This window comes from Trachurus japonicus, chromosome 10, assembly GCF_045865225.1.
Source record: "Trachurus japonicus isolate A0001 chromosome 10, Traja_1.0".
NCBI lineage: Eukaryota > Metazoa > Chordata > Actinopteri > Carangiformes > Carangidae > Trachurus > Trachurus japonicus.
In genome coordinates, this window is record NC_140916.1 from 8,592,119 (window position 1) to 8,611,347 (window position 19,229).

At 38.9% G+C, this 19,229-nt stretch overlaps 1 protein-coding gene across 16 annotated transcripts in view; it reads left to right on the forward strand.

Moving 5' to 3' along the window:
* prom1a (prominin 1a) overlaps nucleotides 1–18,960 on the forward strand; it is a 94,735-nt gene extending 75,775 nt beyond the window's left edge. For 4 of the 16 annotated variants that reach the window (XM_085789157.1, XM_085789160.1, XM_085789161.1 and 1 more), the window contains 16 exons: nucleotides 633–756; nucleotides 2,052–2,155; nucleotides 2,903–2,987; nucleotides 5,582–5,728; nucleotides 7,256–7,327; nucleotides 8,209–8,301; nucleotides 9,596–9,613; nucleotides 10,322–10,375; nucleotides 11,152–11,232; nucleotides 11,320–11,388; nucleotides 11,863–11,952; nucleotides 13,086–13,201; nucleotides 13,947–13,970; nucleotides 14,379–14,447; nucleotides 17,006–17,108; nucleotides 17,348–17,366. In XM_085789157.1, the coding sequence (XP_085645283.1) occupies nucleotides 633–756; nucleotides 2,052–2,155; nucleotides 2,903–2,987; nucleotides 5,582–5,728; nucleotides 7,256–7,327; nucleotides 8,209–8,301; nucleotides 9,596–9,613; nucleotides 10,322–10,375; nucleotides 11,152–11,232; nucleotides 11,320–11,388; nucleotides 11,863–11,952; nucleotides 13,086–13,201; nucleotides 13,947–13,970; nucleotides 14,379–14,447; nucleotides 17,006–17,075 (1,216 nt within the window). In that variant the 3' untranslated portion in view covers nucleotides 17,076–17,108; nucleotides 17,348–17,366. Of the gene's footprint in view, nucleotides 1–632; nucleotides 757–2,051; nucleotides 2,156–2,902; nucleotides 2,988–5,581; nucleotides 5,729–7,255; nucleotides 7,328–8,208; nucleotides 8,302–9,595; nucleotides 9,614–10,321; nucleotides 10,376–11,151; nucleotides 11,233–11,319; nucleotides 11,389–11,862; nucleotides 11,953–13,085; nucleotides 13,202–13,610; nucleotides 14,448–17,005; nucleotides 17,109–17,347; nucleotides 17,410–18,937 lie in introns of those variants that run through there. The other 12 variants (XM_085789164.1, XM_085789159.1, XM_085789162.1 and 9 more) reach the window with 8 other exon arrangements.
* The last annotated feature ends 269 nt before the right edge of the window (nucleotides 18,961–19,229 follow it).

Sequence of the window (19,229 nt, forward strand, 5' to 3'; positions counted from 1 at the left end):
AGGGATAGTTCAACATTTTGGCAAAGTGGCCCATTGCCATTGCCATTGCCCAGTTGTTTTTGAGGTAAATGCAGAGACTGCTTGCCGAAAAACTACAGTCTGTTATTGGTGAATGTGCAGGTCACAACTTGTCCGCGAGAGCATTTTGGAGTTGTCGGATTGTGTATTTGATGAGTTGGATGAGGGAAACCAAGAAATCCCATGAGCCTCTGTAGCTTAGCTCTGAGTAGCTCGCAGCTCGGCTCGGCGGTTCTAAAAATAACTTGCACCGACAATTAAAGGTAACGAACCTATACTGCTATGAGGTATGATATTTGCCAAAATGTTGAACTATCCCTTTAAACTACATGCATTTCCTTCACGTGCTTCTACGGATCTAAAGAGAAGGAGCTTCTGTTACAGAAACCTTTCCCACAATATGAAGCGGTGCCATATTTAAAACATATTCAAAAAGAGTCCACCAAAGTAAACTGAGCTGAAGTTTCACGTTACATTAAGCCGACACTCTGACAGACACTTTTGCCCCCTCACGTCTTCTTCTTCCACCACCACCACCACGCCTTTCATGTCTTTATTGTCCTGTACTAACCGGCCTTACCTGAGCTCATCTCGTCTGCTCTGCTGCTCCACAGCGGCGTCGGATTTAGCTTCATCTTCTCCTGGGTGCTGATGGGAGTGGTGACCGTCATATTCCTGGCCGGAGGGAACATTGAGAAACTCGTCTGTGAACCGTTCCACAGCAAAGAGCTCTTCAAGGCAAGTCGAGAGCCTGAATGGAGATGATACAGAGGCAGAGTCAAAACACTGGAGACAATATGTACCGAATACCTCACATAGTGATTTGACTTTGTACAGAACATAACTTTTAATCTCTGTATGGTAATATGAGGATTTTCAACAGGCCAATCCTAGAATGCACAAAATAAGAATATTTATATAGCAAATGTTGTATGCACACAAATTTATATTCAAATGTTAAATGGCCATGACCTTTTAAAAACCTCATGAGATGTGACGTGACTGTGATTCATGTTAAAATTATGTAATTTCCTCAACATGCTTCCCATTTTTCACAGGTTCGCAGTAATATAAAGTGGAAAAAATAATTAATTTGAGTTTTTGTAAATAACCATCTCACGTTTTTGTTGTTCAATGTCATGTCATGGGCACCAGATTGAATGTACTACTGTACACAGACTTATTTTTCTTTTAAATTATTGCTATAATTGGTCATGCCACATAATATTTTTACTCTGACAATAAGTAAAGTACCCTATTTAAATGAGAATAAGTACCTAAAGGTTTTTAGAAAAGGTACAGGGAGTAAAAACAAACTTGTTATGAGTTACTACATATATTTGGTACCAACTTGTGAATCTAAACCTTTATTTAACTGATAAAAAACACAAAACTTGGACACATTAACTGAGGTGTTTGTACCTATAAGCTCCTAAATGAGCAGCTCTGACATTTTTCTTCCTCTATACTATTCACTGCAGACTCAGGGTCCCTTGGGTGGGATTGTGAGCGCAGCAGTTGCTCAACTTGCTCTCATTCTGTGGGTGGTACGCTGCTGTGTTGAGCTTGAATATTGCTGCAGTTACACCGCCCACAATATCATTATTTTACTCCTGTTTCAAAAGCCTATAAAACAAACACAACAATTAGAGAATCCTGTCTTTCTAAATGAGTGATCTCCTCTCATCTCCAGGGGCTTTACTCATTTCATGTGTTATTATCGGTAAAATGAGACATTTGAGAGAGAAACTTTACGATTTTACAACCAAACTGTCTCAGTGGAGGAAAACTGATATTAGTTAAAACAACAACATGCACGCAGCTCCTCCACAGCTTACTAATCCACAGCTATGTCTGAAGTGAAGCATGGATATTTTTTTGAGTTGATCTCGAACGACCCTGCTCTTAAATTAAATTCTGATTTGCATAATTAATCCGAGTCAAGTTTATTTAATTTACTGATTGATGATGTTTTGCATCCTACGAGAACGGCCGATCTCACGTCCTCCCTCTCCCCCCCTCTGCCTCTCCAGGTCGTGGACACCCCGCATCTCGTCCACCCGGAGTGGAAGAACTTCATCCCTGGCTACATGTACAACGACTCTGACCTGGAGCTCACAGCTGAGAGCTTATACAGGCAAAGAAAACTCATTTTTAATGTATTTCAGAGGCTGTGTGATGATTATTCTCTTCACTGCCTATTCAATATGTCTTCTCCCATATTTCTTGTTTACATTTGACACAAAAAAAGTGAATAAATTATGCAGGCGGACGAGCCATTTATTCAATTACAGTCTGTAGAATTATCAGATGATGCTGATTTTCACATTCACATTTCCCCACGCTTTTGTTTTGCTGCATGCAACTGAATATTTTATTCCCATTGATGGGGATGCAAATGAGAAGGAGAGTTGCTATTAACCCTGAGTAGCTAATTAGCATCATTTTTCTACTATCTGCTGCTGCTGCTCTCCTTCAGCTTCTTTCTCAGCGATTACATCAGCTTTCATCATTTCCCTCCAGTGAGAAGCTGCATATCCTCGATAACTGGGCTGGCAGACCCGCAGTCATTATGTTTCCAAATAGAGCAGCGTTGCATACATTAACAAGCAAACAGTGTGCTAATGCTGTGTACACTACTGTACGTGAGTCTATACGCTATTATCCTGGAACGTTTTAGCGTTGAGATAACGGCAAACGTCCCAGGCGTTTCAGGAACACGGCGCTGTTTTCTATCAGTCAACGTGTCAGTGTGTCATCATGTACTGTACTTCCAGTCAACTTCACTTGGTGGCAGCAAATATTTTCACTGTGACAGTAACTCAGAAGTCAATATTTCCCTTTTTCTCTCTCTCTCTCCTGTATTTGTTTGTTTTTTTCTTAGCACTTGCAAAGAGAACAAAGGCATCTACTTGGCCATGCGTCTCGACAAAGTCTTCAACATCTCCTCCTACCTGAACACAACAATGGTTAGTGCACTCAAACACTCAGCAGTCTTCATATAATAAATGCAATGTAAACTAACTACTATAGGCACTGTGAGTATTTACTTATTACTGTAAAGATAGTTGTTAAGTGTTTATATCTCTAAAACAGGGCTGCACAATTAATCAAAATATTATCCATATTGCATGAGATGCAACTTTTAAATATAAGTATATTGTATTTAAAACATATAACAATAAAGAAACATGGTTCTACAGATGTGCCTCATCCTATAAGCTACATTCTGCAAATATAAGTATCAGTGCTTGTTAGTTATCATCCAGATTTTTCTATTTTTTCTCAGCAAATCAAAATGGTAAAGTTTCCATTCCCACTGAAATCATGATCCGCACTGCAATAAATCATTCAACATTTGTCTATAAACAGAGGATACAGATACTTGGATTGGATAATATCATCAAAGATGTACTGTAGGCTACAAACAGTTTCAGCATTGTCAAATACACATGCAGTTAACCTAAAAAGGTTTTTCTGAACTCTTATATATAAACATGTATAAACATTGAGATAATGCTGCTATAACTATAGTTTTCTAATCATATCCTTTGATTAATCCTCATAAAGCACCACTATGGGGATACAGAATAAATAAATGAACTGTACACACTCACGCTAAATACATGCACTTTTGACACTTAGCTCTGTATAAGTTAACAGCGACCAGGTGCCCACACAGATCTCCATCCTTGGCTGCAGCATGTCATTAACATTACCTAATGATTTCTTTACTGCCAAATCAAAGCATGTGTGTGTGTGTGTGTGTGTGTGTGTGTGTGTGCTGCTGCTGACAGCCGACAGCTTGAACATGCCTCAACTCTAACCTCAGTGTAGACTGATGTAAGTTTCTATTTCCTCCTGACCCCGAGCCAGCCACTTCTGTCTGCCTAAGATGTTTCTGCAATTCGCTGCCAACTGGCAGGACTCAATGGCTTGGCTCAATTTATCCAACAGCTGATAACATCCACACACACACACACACACACACGCTGCGGCTGCACCGGTCCGTCTCTGTGCACTGGTCACTTCTAATGCCTGCAATCGTTTCCAAAAGTCTGACAGCAGTCCCGTAAGCAAACAGTGTTTATCATCTGTATTCAAGCTTTAAATAACATATATTACAAAAATGATAAAGCTCTCCTAAAACATTACGTTTCATTGGTTCTTTGCTGAATCTTTTCACATTGGTTTTTTTTTGTGCGTGTGTGTGTTTTATTTCCATGTCCAATATCAACTTCTTTAGAAATGTACAGAACATTTTATCTCCACACCGTCAATAACTGTTGAACTAATGCTTCTCAATAAAAACTGAACAAAGTAGCCTAGGCTATTTGGAAAAGCAGGATTCAATACTGAGCTGCTGTTAAATTGGTTTGAATAATACTGGACAGGTTCAGCTAATAGGGAATAGGCTATTCAATATTTAAATCACAGTTATATTTGTGCATTGTTGCAAACTTCTGATGATATCAGAATCTAATTGCACAGGCTGACTCACACAATGGCTACATACACACAGTTTGTTAAAACCACACCACCACCACCAACAACACACACACACCTGCAACAGACTACTAGCAAACCGTCTTTGCTACTAGTAGCCTCCTAGCTAACTGTAACATTAGACTTTTTTTTCGCCTTTGTTTGTTTATCTTCTGGAAAATAAAACGCGCCGAATTCACTATAAGTAGTTCCTGTTTGCTATGTATCATTGTTTGTATAACTAAGTAAATTACCTGCGGACTGAAGAAAACATGAACACAGCGACATTTCCAGGCAACTTCTGTTATTAGGCTAGCTTCATTTTTCTGATGATGGATTTGCGATGGAAACTATAAAACCGATAGTGTTACGTCACACCGGATGTATACGTGTTACTTCGTAAGATATTTGATAGTTTTTAATTTTGGTTTTTGATACAAATTGCGGCCAGGTGTGTTTCACAGCCTACCTTTCCCTCCAGAAGTCCTGCGTCACGTCACTAAAGACCCGCCCACTGTCTGTTCCTCTCAACCAATCAGATTCATGATGCGCCAGACCTGCGCTTTCTGATTGGCTCCTAACTAACAACCTTTTTCCAGTAGCCTATTTTGAAACAACCACTGCACATAATGTAGCAAGACTTTGATAATTGAAAGGAGTCTTTTTTCTTTTGATTGTTTATTTCAATATATTAATATTCAGTTTTATTAATCTCTTACACTAATTCAACTCCAGTCTCCAGATGACTTTGATAAAAAAAAATTAAAAAGATAATTTGTGGCAAAATGCACACTGAAAAGCATTTTACCCAAAAACTTGTTGTAGTTATTGACAACTCATTTATCGACAACCCATCACTAAAAGTTGGAGTCTTAGCTGAACCGACCATTTGTGATGTTGTATATAAAATGCAAAAATGAACATAGTCTAATACAAAGTTAACCTTTTACAGCTGTGGCACCTTAGCAACAGTACAACAAGCTTTGATATGTGTAGATGAGCAAATCAAGTTGTGTTAAGTGTCTCCAGGTCGAGTTCAAACTAACTCCTGCTGCCTGCTGCTTTGTTTTGTTTTCAGTTTACTAAGGATGTGGTGGGTCAGCTGGACAGCGTCAAGATCGACCTGAGAGGAATAATCCTGTTGGAGGCCGAGGGGAGGCAGAACCTACTGGATTTCTCTGAAGCAGGGCTGTCTGAAATCAACTACGCCGACTATCTGGAAGAGGTGACACACACACACACACACACATACACACACATACATACGTAAAGAAACAAATGCACAGTGACACATCTGAATCAACAGACCCACAAGTCTGAGGGGGCAAATCAGACACTCTCAAAATGTGCATGAATGAACAGAGCAACACAAACATAACGGGACAGGCATGAGCTGAAAACACATGAAACACACACAATTTTTGTATGAGGTCAGTATTTTAGCGTTGGCTCTCTTTAAATAAATGTGTGTAAATATTACCAATAGATTGCACATACATATACTAATATTATTGTATTACTATTGTACTTTTATGGTATGTTACGGTATGTGAAGCCCGAGCCCCTGAGGTTCAGTTAAACAGCCTCCTGTCAGTGAACGTACCGCAGGCGGCCGGGCTTCACGCGATATGAGCTGCGACAGGACACAGCACACTGGGTTCTGTTGAGGACCACTGAAGCTCGATTATCCAGAAGTCGTCCTGCCAAGGCAAAGAGTGTGTAGGAACAAGCCCGGACTTGGCGTTTCCTGTCTTCTCCGGCATTACCTGTCAGGTTCACTTAGATTTATTTCCCTGAGAGAGAGAGGGGAAAAGGAAAGAAAGGGAAGGGAAAGCTTAAAGGACTCCACTCGAGTGTACCACCTGTCCTCATGCGCAGCTCGCAGATGTTAGGATTAAAAGTTTTGTGCACAACTGCCGCACTCATTTGGAAGAAAACTCATTCAGGTCATTGATTAAAAAACAACATGTCCAATATAGTTTATTGAATGGCACAGTGGACTGGATATATGCACTAAATGCAACATGGTTGAATTATGTTTTAAAAACATGGATGCTGCATAAAGACACACTGCTCTGTTCACATATAGAACAAAAATTAACTGAAGAGGAGAAAGATATGTGCGAAAATGTGTGTTTGTCCATCAACACTTTTTTACATTTACCATTTGTTATTTAAGAAACTTATACATGTACTTTTGATATTTATCTTACTGGACGATCTTTGTAAAACAATGGTGTTTTATAACCCCATGTAAGAGAGGCCAGATGTTTGGGGTAAAGTAACTTTACTAACTAATTAACCAACTACACAGGTCCCCAGACATGAATAAAAAGGCTCATGTGTTGTTAAGTGAGTTTATTCGATCCTGTTATTAATTTTTGTTTGTGTGAAGTTGAAAAAAAAATGTAAAAGGAGAAAAAATGACTTTGTTCTTTGAAAGGTAAATGTTTACACTTCATTAAAATGAACTCACTGGAGAACTTTGTTTTTTTCCCTTTTGAAGAAAATGCAGCAGGAACATGAATTGATGTGGTTTTGATAAATATTATTCTGCTGCTCATATTTATAACTAAGCTTATTTTATTTATTTTGACGCAGCATCACAATGAACAAAAGATAAACTGAGCAACTTTTTTTTTATGCGATGGAGACTTTAAATTAGTACCAAATGTTATATAATTGGTCGCAGGGTAACACTGGGACCAGAGTGTTTATGTTATATTTTCTGTTTATATGTGATTATCTTTAGGTGAATAAGGGAGTGACTGTGGTGGACCTGCTGGTGTTTGCCAGAGAGCTGGAGGCCCAGACGGACCTCATGGTAAGAGAAGACCACGGTGCCACACTCCAAACCGGCGCTTAATCTGATTTGTGTATTTATTTACAATGCCAATGGGGCCGCTTGATGGTGCGTTAGGCGTTCATGCTCTCCAAACCTCTCTCAGCCTTGAAACACAGACACAGTGTCTCTCACAGAGGTCGAAGGAGCGCTCTGCCATGCTTTCAGGCCATTCAAGCAACACAACACAACACATTTATTCACCTCCAAACGGCGAGTCCACCAGGAGCCTCCAGAAAGACGGAGCTACGAGCTACTTAGACTCAGAGGAAGTCTTTTAAAATGGGATTACATTTAACTTCAGATCATTTGTCTGTTATTTCTGTACTTAAATGTCTTCATGATGCAACGTTACCAAATACAACCAAATCCTCTAGGGATAGTTTAACATTTTGGCAAATTGTCCCATTGCCATAATCCCTACAGTTTTAGGAGTAGGTTCGTTACCTTTAATTGTCGATGCAAGCTATCTTTAGAACGACGGAGCAGAGCCGCTGTTCAGAGCTACGCTACGGAGGCTAATGGGATTTCTTGGTTTATCTCATCAAACTCATCAAATACACAATCCAACAACTCCAAAACGCTCTGGTGGACAAGTTGTGACCTGCACATTCACCACGCTATGAGATAATAACAGAACGTTACGAGACGCCGTTGTTTTCGATGCAAAGACTGCTTGCCGAAAAACTGCCCCCGATGGGAACACGCATCAGTGGTTTTGCATGAATCTATCCCTTTAAGAGATGAAGTATCAGGGAAAATAAAAAAACGACTAAGTTGCAGGACAAATCAGAGCATGACAGCAATTTACTTTTACAGTGATATACTAATATGTTTTCATTAATGATCTTTGTGTGTTTCAGCCCAGAGGTCCTCTGCAGAGCGCCCTGAAAGGCCACATCGGCACTCTGCGGCAGATCCACACCCAACAGATCACCACCATGGAACAGGGCATGGTAAAGCCGTCTCTCTCTCTCTGTTTACAGTCCAGATATAATATATATATATATATTTCTGACTAGACTCTTGGTTTCTGGTCAAGCCAATTTGGTCCTCAAAGGCAGCATCCTCCCTAAACCACCTTAAAAAACCATGTGCAGACAATTACTTTAATGTGGTTGATTCTTTCTGTCATCATGATCGAGCTCATTCCCAAGCAAAACTGACCAAAGATGAACTCACATGAAAATTAGTAGCCTATAATAATAATAATAATAATATTCAAAATTCAGGTAGAAAAAGAGAGTTTGAGTTTTCCTGACTTCATATTTTGGGCCAGAGTTTGGCAATGATACAGAGGAGGTCAGTGTCCTCACCCACTGTGGTTTCAAAAGACCAGAATTCAATGCAGCCACAGGGGATGTTGTGTGTTTGTGTTTTGTTGTTGTGAAAAAAAATCCAGCTCCTGTTCTGCTCAAGCTGTGCAAATAAGTGTAGTACAAAAAACTCATGGGCTGATTAGGGGTTGCTTAAAGGCACTATGGGAAATGATGCAGGCAAAAGAATAATTGAATAATGAGGCAATTTAAAGGGGAAAAACAACAAAATGGAGAGGTTAGCAAGAATGGATTTACCTCCGCAGATAATTCAGCTCGTTGTTTTGGTCTAAGACAGTTTTGAACTCACTTTACTGTCAAGATGTCTCAACAGAGGGCAAATGTTCCTCTAGTAAACAAGCTCTGATAAACCAGGAGTCTGTCTGTTACCTGACCACAGGGAGAAACACGGCCAGTGAAAACACACATCTGGAACATTTACCTCCTGGAGAGCCAAGACCTAAAAACAGAGAGTGAATATTAAAAACACAACTCGATGTGCTGGAGAAGTAAATACACAACTGTTTGCTAATGATTTCATAAGGGGGATTATATGTCAGTGTCACGTTTAGAGCTTGTTGCACTGATTATGTGTGTGATCCTTCTAGAGAAAGGTATTGTCTTTGACAGAGAAGATACAGTTTTACAGAGTTTCCTTCAATATCATCATCATCATCATCAGAAGGGTGTTTTTTGATCTTTGGGCATGTGTCATCAAACATGTTAGTGTATCAGCCAAAAACTAAAAATGAAATATTCCTTTTTATTTTATTCCCTCTGTCAAGGCTGATCCCATTCTTTTGAACAACACCGAGGATTTGTTGCTGCTAGCGATTTAGATTCAAGTAGTCATGTGCTCCAAAAAACAGACTTTTACAAGAGCTCTTTGTGTTTTTTCTTTGTTTTTGTTTTTGTTTTCTCTTTCAACTTCAAGAAATATGTTAGAGCGAGGGTAAGCAGAAACACGTCCATTCTCTGTATTTAGTGTCCCCATCCATTATTATTACTGTCAGCAACATCTAGAGAAAAAAAACAGTATGTTATTGAAAAATATATATCTCATTTTAAATGTAGGACTGTGTGTGTGTGTGTGTGTGTGTGTGTGTGTGGAGACGAGTGTGTGTGTGTGTGTGTGTGTGTGTGTGTGTGTGTGTGTGTGTGTGTGTGGAGACGAGTGTGTGTGTGTGTGTAGGCCTACCTACATTTACATAGAGATCATTAAATGTATATGTGGTATCAATATGGTGTTGAACATGATGAGCTTTGGACCAAAATATTTCAAAATATCCACTTTAAGACAAGAAATTAAAACAATAATGAAGCTGTAACTGTGCAATGTTAATCAAGCTGTAATTCCTTCAGTTATCGGGTACCAACAGGAAGTTTGTTCCATCATCACCGATGGGAAAGGCTGCTCAGTTGTCACACTATCTACAGTGTAATATTAAAAGTGTAAAAGAGTAATTTCTTTCTTTGCATTGTGGATATTTTAATTTTGGAACAAAATTCCTCAGCATGCCTGTAATGAAAACATAATGTTGTTCATCAAGTGTTGGTCTCACATTGTGTTTTCACTGATGTTTGTTGGAATGGCCGCCATTTTTCCTTATTGCTGGTGTTAATTTGATTTTGTTTTGTTTGTTTTTTTTTCCTTCTGAAGAGCGCATTGAATCAGAGCATGAGGTTCCTGGAGAGAACGGCCTCCGACCTGCCTGTAAGTAAAACACTCTGAGTCTGAAATGTCTAAATCTCTAGTTGAGTTTAGGCCCAATCCATTGTAACACAGCCCTTCACACAAAGATGTTTCAAGACCACAAACAACTACAGACAAAACGAGAATAACACATTTCCCAGAATACTTTTTCTTTCTTTCTTTTTTTCTTTAACCTTTACTTAGATTTCGAAAGCCATTGAGGGTAAACCCTCATTTCCAATGACGTCGAGAGCACATCAAATCAAAACAACAATCACATAACAATTGCAGTAATCATAAAAATACATCAAACAGCAATACGATCACGCATTATCAACAATTTTAGGATTATTTTTGAAGCAGTTGCATTCAAAAGTGTGTATATTTATGACCATGTACACCAGTAAGATGGCGGCACAAGCATCCAAAGCAACATGTGCATAAGTATTTTGGCCGTTAATGAGATTTTTTAAAGTACGAAAACCACTTCATGTTGCATTCAAGTATAGAAAAGTCTTTTAAAAATCATAGCATGCTGTTTGTTACGTTCAATAATGTTAGATTGGTGTTGCTGATTATATTGCAGTCCCACATTTTTACATATTTTCATATCTGATACAGAAGATTGAACTTTTCTACTGCTGATATTAAATCATTATGATGCATATTATGACATATTACAGTAGTGGCGTCTCACTTCATAAGTGCAAAACGGAGTAGTAGGTGACAGGATGTGAAGAGAGATGGGACTCCACCTAAAATTTAACCTCCACGTTATTTCTGTTTCACCTCTGCAGAACAAAGTCTTGGCTGTTCTCGATGCCATCAATGCCGCCCAGTATCTCATCTCCCAGAATGCAACAGATTTAATCAACCGGGTAACGACAGAACGACTTTCTCTTTGTTGATATTCTGAATATCTAAACCACATGTAATTTACTCTGTGTCCTCTTCTTCCTTCTCAGGAAACAGGGAAATACACAGCGACCATAGTCGGCTACTTCCATCAGTACATAGAGTGGGTCAAAACATCTGTAAGTGTGTGTGTGTGTGTGTGTGTGTTTATCTGTTGACTGATGTGACTCTCTTTGCTAAATATCCATTTAGTCAGAACCAAACACTCTGGGAGGAACTGGCACTGATATTTGGCTGTTGCATAAGAGTTTCAGAGTAAATATAGAGACGACAAATATAACAGTTACAACCTCTATAAATCTGAGGAATCTGCTTTGTGGCCCGTTAGGTTTCTTCTGCATTTCTCCAAAGGAATTCAAAATAAAGAAAAAAAACAGTAAATGTTTGAAGCTTGAAGCGGTTTTACAACTCTCAGAGCTGTCGATACATCATCTCTATTTTAATCTGAATGTTTTTGTTTTCCAGTAAGAGTCTCGGCTTCACTAACAGGAATCTGTTACACGGTGTGATTAGTGTGTTAACGGAGCAGGGAGGACGTACAGGAAGTAGTACACACTCCTGATTGTGTTGTTATGTTGTGTTGTTTTCCACAGCTGGCGATGGAGGTGGCGCCGTGCAAACCCTTCAGCAACATGATGGACACGGCCGAAATCATAACCTGCAGCTTCCTGGTGGACTCTATGGTAAAATGATACTGGAAACGTAGAGAGACACACACTCCTGACAAACAGATTTAATGTAGATCAATGGTTTTATATGGTGCGTGCAGCTCTTCAAAAGGTCAAGTTTGTAAAATGTAAGAACAGTCATTTTATATCTTATTTAATTTCTTTATTTTAGGAGGGAGATGATTTATGAAAGGGGATTTGAACATTGAGGCTATAATGATCAGAGAAAAGTATTGAGATGATTATGGATTGTTATTTGAAGGTGAACTGTACAATAGAGGAAGATTTCTTTTTTATTTTTGATGTTTCACTCAGGATCAAACTGTAGTCGAACATTTCTTCAAGGCTGCAGCTAAAAGTTTCTTTTATAATCAATAAATCTATAGGCAAGGCAAGGCAAGTTTATTTGTATAGTCCATTTCTAAAAAACAGCTTGTCTCAAAGGGCTTTACACAGCATTATAACAACATCCTCTGCCCTTAGACCCTCACATCCACTGAGGAAAACCTCACAATACTTTCTCAGTTAATCAATAATATGGTCTATTAAAGCAGAAGTAAGTGATATATTTGTGTTAATATAAGTCTTAAATAGTTCTATCTTCCGACAGCAATCACTTACATAGAGTGTTTGGACTGAAACACGGGTCTGTCAGTCACTCTGCTCTGCTCTGAGCCGAGGAGAAAACATTTATTGTATCCTACAGTTTTTATCCAATGAGGAGAGAGAACGGCATGCAGGGCTGTGTGTGCAGCCAAGGGACGCCGTGAATGTGGTGACGTAGGGACGAGGACTGTTATGGTGCGTTCAAGGAAACTCGTAACTTGTGTTTTTCCGACCTGTGAAGTCGTACCAGTTCGATCTGGTACGAGTTCACGGGTCGGAAGTTACGAGTGGCCGTTATAGTGACTTTCACCGGTAAAACAGGTCGGAAAAACACGAGTGGGTTGCCTGAAACGCTACAAAGTCGTAAGTTGTGACTTGAAGCTGTAATTTACGGTTTCAAAAGCCTGCCTGGAACGCAGCATTAGCCAAAACGACCGGACCGCTTACTTCTGCTTTAAATGAAAAATACCCACTTTAATACAGCATCTGGAAGCCCAAATGTACGAAGTCTTTCAAAATGTTTGTCTGTATTTTTACGACAGAACACCTTCTGGATGGGTCTGGGCTGCAGCACCCTCTTCCTGCTGCCGAGCATCATCCTGGCAGTGAAACTGGCCAAGTATTACCGCAGGATGGAGACGGAGGATGTTTACGACGAGTGAGTTGTTCTCCTTGTTTTCATGCTGCTTGTTCTTTAACGATGTATGAAGAAAATGTATTGTTTTAGTCTATAGAATATGATATTGGATCCATAATCATTTATTACTACACAAGACATTGTGTACTGTATTGTTGTTGTTCCTGTTGTCATGGTTGCAGGACATCCTTCTTTTTTCTTCAGCTTCTTATTCTTTCATAGTCGCTGCAAATAATATTCAGTTCAACTCTAAAATCATGAGACAGATTTTCCTCTTTTAATTTGTAGTTTGCTAATTCAGCTACTTAAATGTTTGAATTTTTATTATCATAGATAAATAATCTTTTCTGGGTGCCTTTTTGTAGCTACACTATTGTTGATTTATTATTATTTTTATGATTACCTTTCTTCCCTCTTCTCTTCCTTGTAGTTCCTCTGTTTCTGGGACTTGGCATTTTACTTTGTGATAACCATTTCTACTATTTCCATCTTCCGCATCCTTTATGTTTTGGTTTCATTCCTCTCTGTCAAGCACTTGGCACTTTACGAAGAAACATTGATGCATTCGTCACTTCATATGTCCTCTCCATGGAGCTTTAGTTTCACCCTCTCTCATTTTGTTTTGGTCATGGCTTCTTTTTTTTTTTTGCACCAATACAGCAGTCGCCATGTGATCTCTGCTGGATTACAGGCAACTTTCTAGTGCATTTCTCTTCAATAACATTTTATTTTGCTGTTTTTTGTGTGTGTTTGTGTATCTTTATAGCATTGAGACAATTCCCATGAAAACGTAAGACCTTTTACCCACCTCCCTCTCCTTTTAAACTACTATCACTCTGTGCTTTTCTCTGGATCTTGTACATAGAATTGTTTACTAAAATTCTTGGTGCTGGTTTATGTTTTTAAGCTTGGACTTGCTCTTATGGGTGGATGTGTGGCTTCTTGTCGTGTGCTACCTTTGAAAAGTGCCCCTTACCTTTCATGAAGGGCTCTTGCAATCATTACCTTACAAATCCACCTGTTTTTTGAAAGCTATAGTGTAAATAGAAACACAGGTTTATACTCAAGAAAAAAAAAAGTATCTCCTAACACTCTTGCAAAATTTGGCTAGCATTTTTACTCTTGAAGTTTAATCAGCATGCCATGTCTCTCACGTTACGTTTTTCATCCCTTTTTGTATACAATATTTTGTTTTCAGTATGGAAATTGGTAATAATGGTTATCATAGTGAGCGTTCACAAGGTATCCCAAATCCTATGATGACAAGGTAAAACGTTTTATTAATCTTGTTGACTGCATGTGATGGGGAGCGGAGGCATGCCTGGGGACGTGGGGTTGGTTTTTTTTTTCACAAGTATAATGATGTAGCTGAGACACAATGCATGGCTTGGAGGGAGTTGATTCATTGCAAACACGCATTTACACACATACAGTACACATGAGTGGAGGTCACAGAATTGAATAATAGCACAAGAGCTGACAAGTAATGGTAGCTTCTATTGCAAAACATCCAATGTGTATAAAAATGTAATAAAATGTGATCAGGGAATACATTTTGGGGTTAGATGAGAAGATCTATGGCAAGTTGTGCATTGACTATGGAGCTGGATTAGTTTAGCATTAAAACAGCTAGCCCATCTAGTTTTTGTCTTCAAAAGGTCACTAATTAAACAGTTGTATAGTATCGTGAAAACAAGAACAGACATAATGACTGTGCAGTCCTGTTGATCCAAAAAAAGAAGTCCAACTATACAGTCATTGCCCCTAAAACCATCTTTATTATGGTCCCCTATGGCTGTCATGAATTTGTAATACAGATATTCATGTTCCTAGGCCCAGAGCAGAGCCTTAAAAGACTTTATAAACCTCTACATTTTTATCCAGTGCAATCATCAACACTAAACTGATAACAGCTTTTTTTCTGGGTCTGTAAATTCCAGTTAATTTCCAAATGGGAATAAAAAAACATAAAAAACATTGATATTAATTCCATCATTGCACCGAAGTACAGCCTCACAGTGGCACTATAATGGTTTCAGATTTAATTTACAACATGTAATAATTTAACTAGTGTATCCAGCCAGTTCTGAGCTTAATGCACAAACAGTCAGATCTCATCTCATACTCAAATATAGTGTATTTTCCCAAAATGTCAAATTATTCCTAAAAAAAAATAACACATTTGCATAAATACTGGTTCCATCATGGCCCCTGAATTACAACACACTACTATAAAAACCAAGAAAGCAGTCTTAACATTTCTGCTACCATTACTTCTGTCTGTGCTGATGCCAAACGACCTTCTGTGTGGTTCTGGAGAAATCTGCCGTTGAACTAACATCTGCTGCACGAGTGCACTGCTCTGTCTGCAAACGAGGGTGTGAAAAAATGAAAAATCTTCCTGTTTCCTCTCGTTTAGAGTCAGCCAAAGTCCGATGAATGTACACCTGATCATTTTGTTCAGAGAGAGGCAAGCATGTCAAAGCTTTTGGTGTGATGCTGAAAAACTGCTGCTACTTTGATTTCCTCCTTTATATTTTTAACCCAACGTCTAACTGCATGTTCTGTATTTTTAAGTTGCATTTGGACCGGGATGCGTTTTGGTCAACCAACCTGCTGTAACAGAGGCTGCAGGCAGAGAGCAGAGCAGCCAAGATACAAACCCAGACCAGACACCAGCTGATCTTCGCTTCTATAATTATCCTCCACATCATTATCTAAACTGGTCTTTTTACATGAGAAAAGTACAACTCCAAGAGAAACTATCCATATTTTGAATCTGCCTTTGTCTTTACTGGAAACAGGACATTTTAAAGTTCTTTCAAAGGGGCATTAAGTAAATTATTGTTATTGTTTGACCTCCAGCAGCTATTGAAACACTGACACTTAACTTCTCTCTCATTTGCTTTAAGCCAGAAATAATAAAGACAAAGTCGTCTAAGACCATGAGGACCCCACCGTCCATTAAAGGAATAGTTCACCAAAAAACGAAATTCAGTCATTAATGACTTACCCTCATGCTGATGAATACTCCAGAGTAGTTTTTTATTCCTCAAAGTGCATCTGGAGACCCAGGAGGCCGGTTCGTAGTCCAACAAAAACTTTATATGATAGTCCATAGCGCCCGACACAAAAACGTCCAGAAAACTACACAAAAACCATTTCATATTCCTCCACACTGCTCATCCACTGTAATCCAAGTGTCCTAAAGGGATTTAGTCCAGAGTTGACTGGAAACGACGTCATTAAGGACGTTTTTACAGCCTAAACAGTCCTGTATTGAATTTGCCTGGTGCGCGCTCTCGTGTTCGCGCAACGCACATGGACGTGACCAGACTTGCCTCAATGACGTCGCTTCGAGTAAACTCTGGACTATATCCCTTCAGGACACTTGGATTGCAGTGGACGAGCAGTGTGGAGGAATATTAAATGGTTTTTGTGTAGTTTTATGGACGTTTTTGTGTCGGGCGCTATTACTCTCATATAAAGTTTTGAACGCCCCTCCCAGGTCTCCAGATGCACTTTGAGGAATAAAAAACTAGTCCGGAGTATTCATCAGCATGAGGGTGAGTCACTAATGACTGAATTTCATTTTTTGGTGAACTATTCCTTTAATATAATGATTATTTGTTGTTTTCGGACACTTACTTATTGCCCTCACAGTTCATCCATGTTAATGTTGATGCTCTGCTCTCTGCCTCATCCTCCGCTGGTCTTGCTCCTCTAAGTAAGAAGCAAGCAGCGGTTTCACCACAATGTGATGAATTACCTGTCAGTGGTGTTAATGTTGTCCCTGTGTGTGTGTGTGTGTGTGTGTGTGTGTAGCATCCCTACCTATGACACAATGAACAGGTTCCCTCGGGCCTCGGCTCCTCCGAGGCACATCGACTGGTGACAGAGAGCCGGCTCTTGTTCTGGCTCCTGAAAGGTAAAAAGAAAAACAGGAGGAAAAAAAAATGAAAAACCAGCGCCTCACACCTGAGTTTTTCCCTCTAACACCATTAATTCCTTCCTGACAATCTCTCACCTTTCCTCCCAACACAGCTGTCAACTCGTCCGCTGTCGTCATAACCATCTGTCCTGCCTGTCTACCTCTGTTGTTCAATCTTGCCTGTATATTTCCTCCGCTCCATCACTAACCCTGACTTCTCTAACACCTCTCCACAGCTTGTTTTAGTCCTTTTTCTGCTCACAGTGAATTTGCAGGAAAAAAAAAAAACCATCATGGTGAGATTTTGCTAATTTTGGAAACCCCCTAACGAGCCATAAATGTCTTCACGGTATTTATGTCTGACTCCCTGTGACTGCTTAGTCAGTGTGTTGTAGAGGAGGAAAAATGCTGCATGTGCTTCTTCTGCCTTACTTTACTTTTCTTTCTTACTGAGAACAATATCATTTGGTTCAGCACTTCCTGTTTCAGATAGTGTGGATGCTTAAAACTATCTTTTTTTTTTGCAAAACCACATATCTGATGCTTTTCCTCAGTTGCTTGTGTGTCAATAGTGTTTTGATGTTGACGTGCCTTTGTCTACTCCATGTTTCCACTGATGCTGACATCGTCTGCAGTTCATGGGTGTAATGCAAATTTAACTAAATTGAGGTATATATAGGAAATGCTACTGTACATCTTAAATGAGAGAGAAAAGAAGCACCTGATTCGCTCTGAGTAGTTTGTGTGGAGGTGGTTGTCACCTTTTTCACAGAGGACATTTTGACAGGAGGAAAAAACACAGATTTGCCAAAGATTTAAATAATAAAAATGTCAAATGATCTAAATTCATTGTAGCTGTGTCACTTACAGAGTTGTTGAGGTGTTCATGCTTCCTCTCTGTCACGTTGTCACAGCTTAGCGGGACATTTGAACAGAGCAGAAATGGTGTTAATGATGATACCAGCATCTGTGCTTTTTCCTCAAAATGTTTGCTGTGGAAAAGACCCATTGTTGTTTAGATATTGGTTTGTTTCAGAAAGCACTGTGGAAAATAAATTTACTGTGTAAATGTTAAAAGATAATGCCACTGTAACAATAAACAAACTGACTCAGTATAATATGTCATTTATGCTGCCAGAAACTTTACTACTTTTCTGACATTAACCACTGTGAACTCCCTGTGCATTGAGTTTACACTTTAAATTAAATTCCTACTTGTCAGGAAAGAAAGTAGAGGGAAAAAATAAAATATTCCTTCTTCTCAAAAGTTGCACGCTCTTGCTTGAAATAGCAAGAGCTCATTAAAACAACAATTCTGCCCTTGGCATCATTTTGACAGACAGCATAACACTAAAATATAGACACTGTATATATCTGTGGCATCACAAGTCAGAGAAAATTAAGATTATGACAATAACGTTTTCTATTCCAGTCCAAAAGTTGATAATTTACACTCACAATACTGGAAGTAACACTACATAAAAGCACATTTTCTCACTCATGCTATAGTATATATATATTTTATAATGTAACTTTTAGAGTCTGGAGGGAAACGTGTTATTCCCGGAGGAAAAACTGGTTTTATGGGACTGCTGTATGAACTGTGCGTTTTTAGACAGAATCCAGTCTCTGTAAATCCTCTGTGGATCCTCATGAAAGCATCACTGGCTGCACTCACTTCTCTTTAAATTCACAACCCTGCTAGAGCTGCGTTAGTCTCCTGGGTCATTCAAAAAAAAAAGGAAAGGAAATACACTATGTCTTGAATTATGTATTTAATCTATAAAAGTATCTCATTCATTTTTCTCTAATATTTGTCTTCCCAGTGCCGAATACTGGAACTAAAATAGTAAGTTCACTCTCTTACATTTTACATTATAGTGGTTTAGTTGGATCCAACAGCAGAATGAGTTTCGATCCCCCAGATCAATAGCGAAGTAGACAATTGTTCAGACTCTTTCTTGTTAACGTGTCCATTTAACAAGTAATTTATCCTCATATTGAGTTGAAAGTCTAAAATCTGATTTTTCCCAAAACAAGTGGAAGAAGTTTGTAAAATGAGTTTGTTTCGATGTTAGATTATTGCAGCAGACATAACTTAATGTAAAGATAATGAAA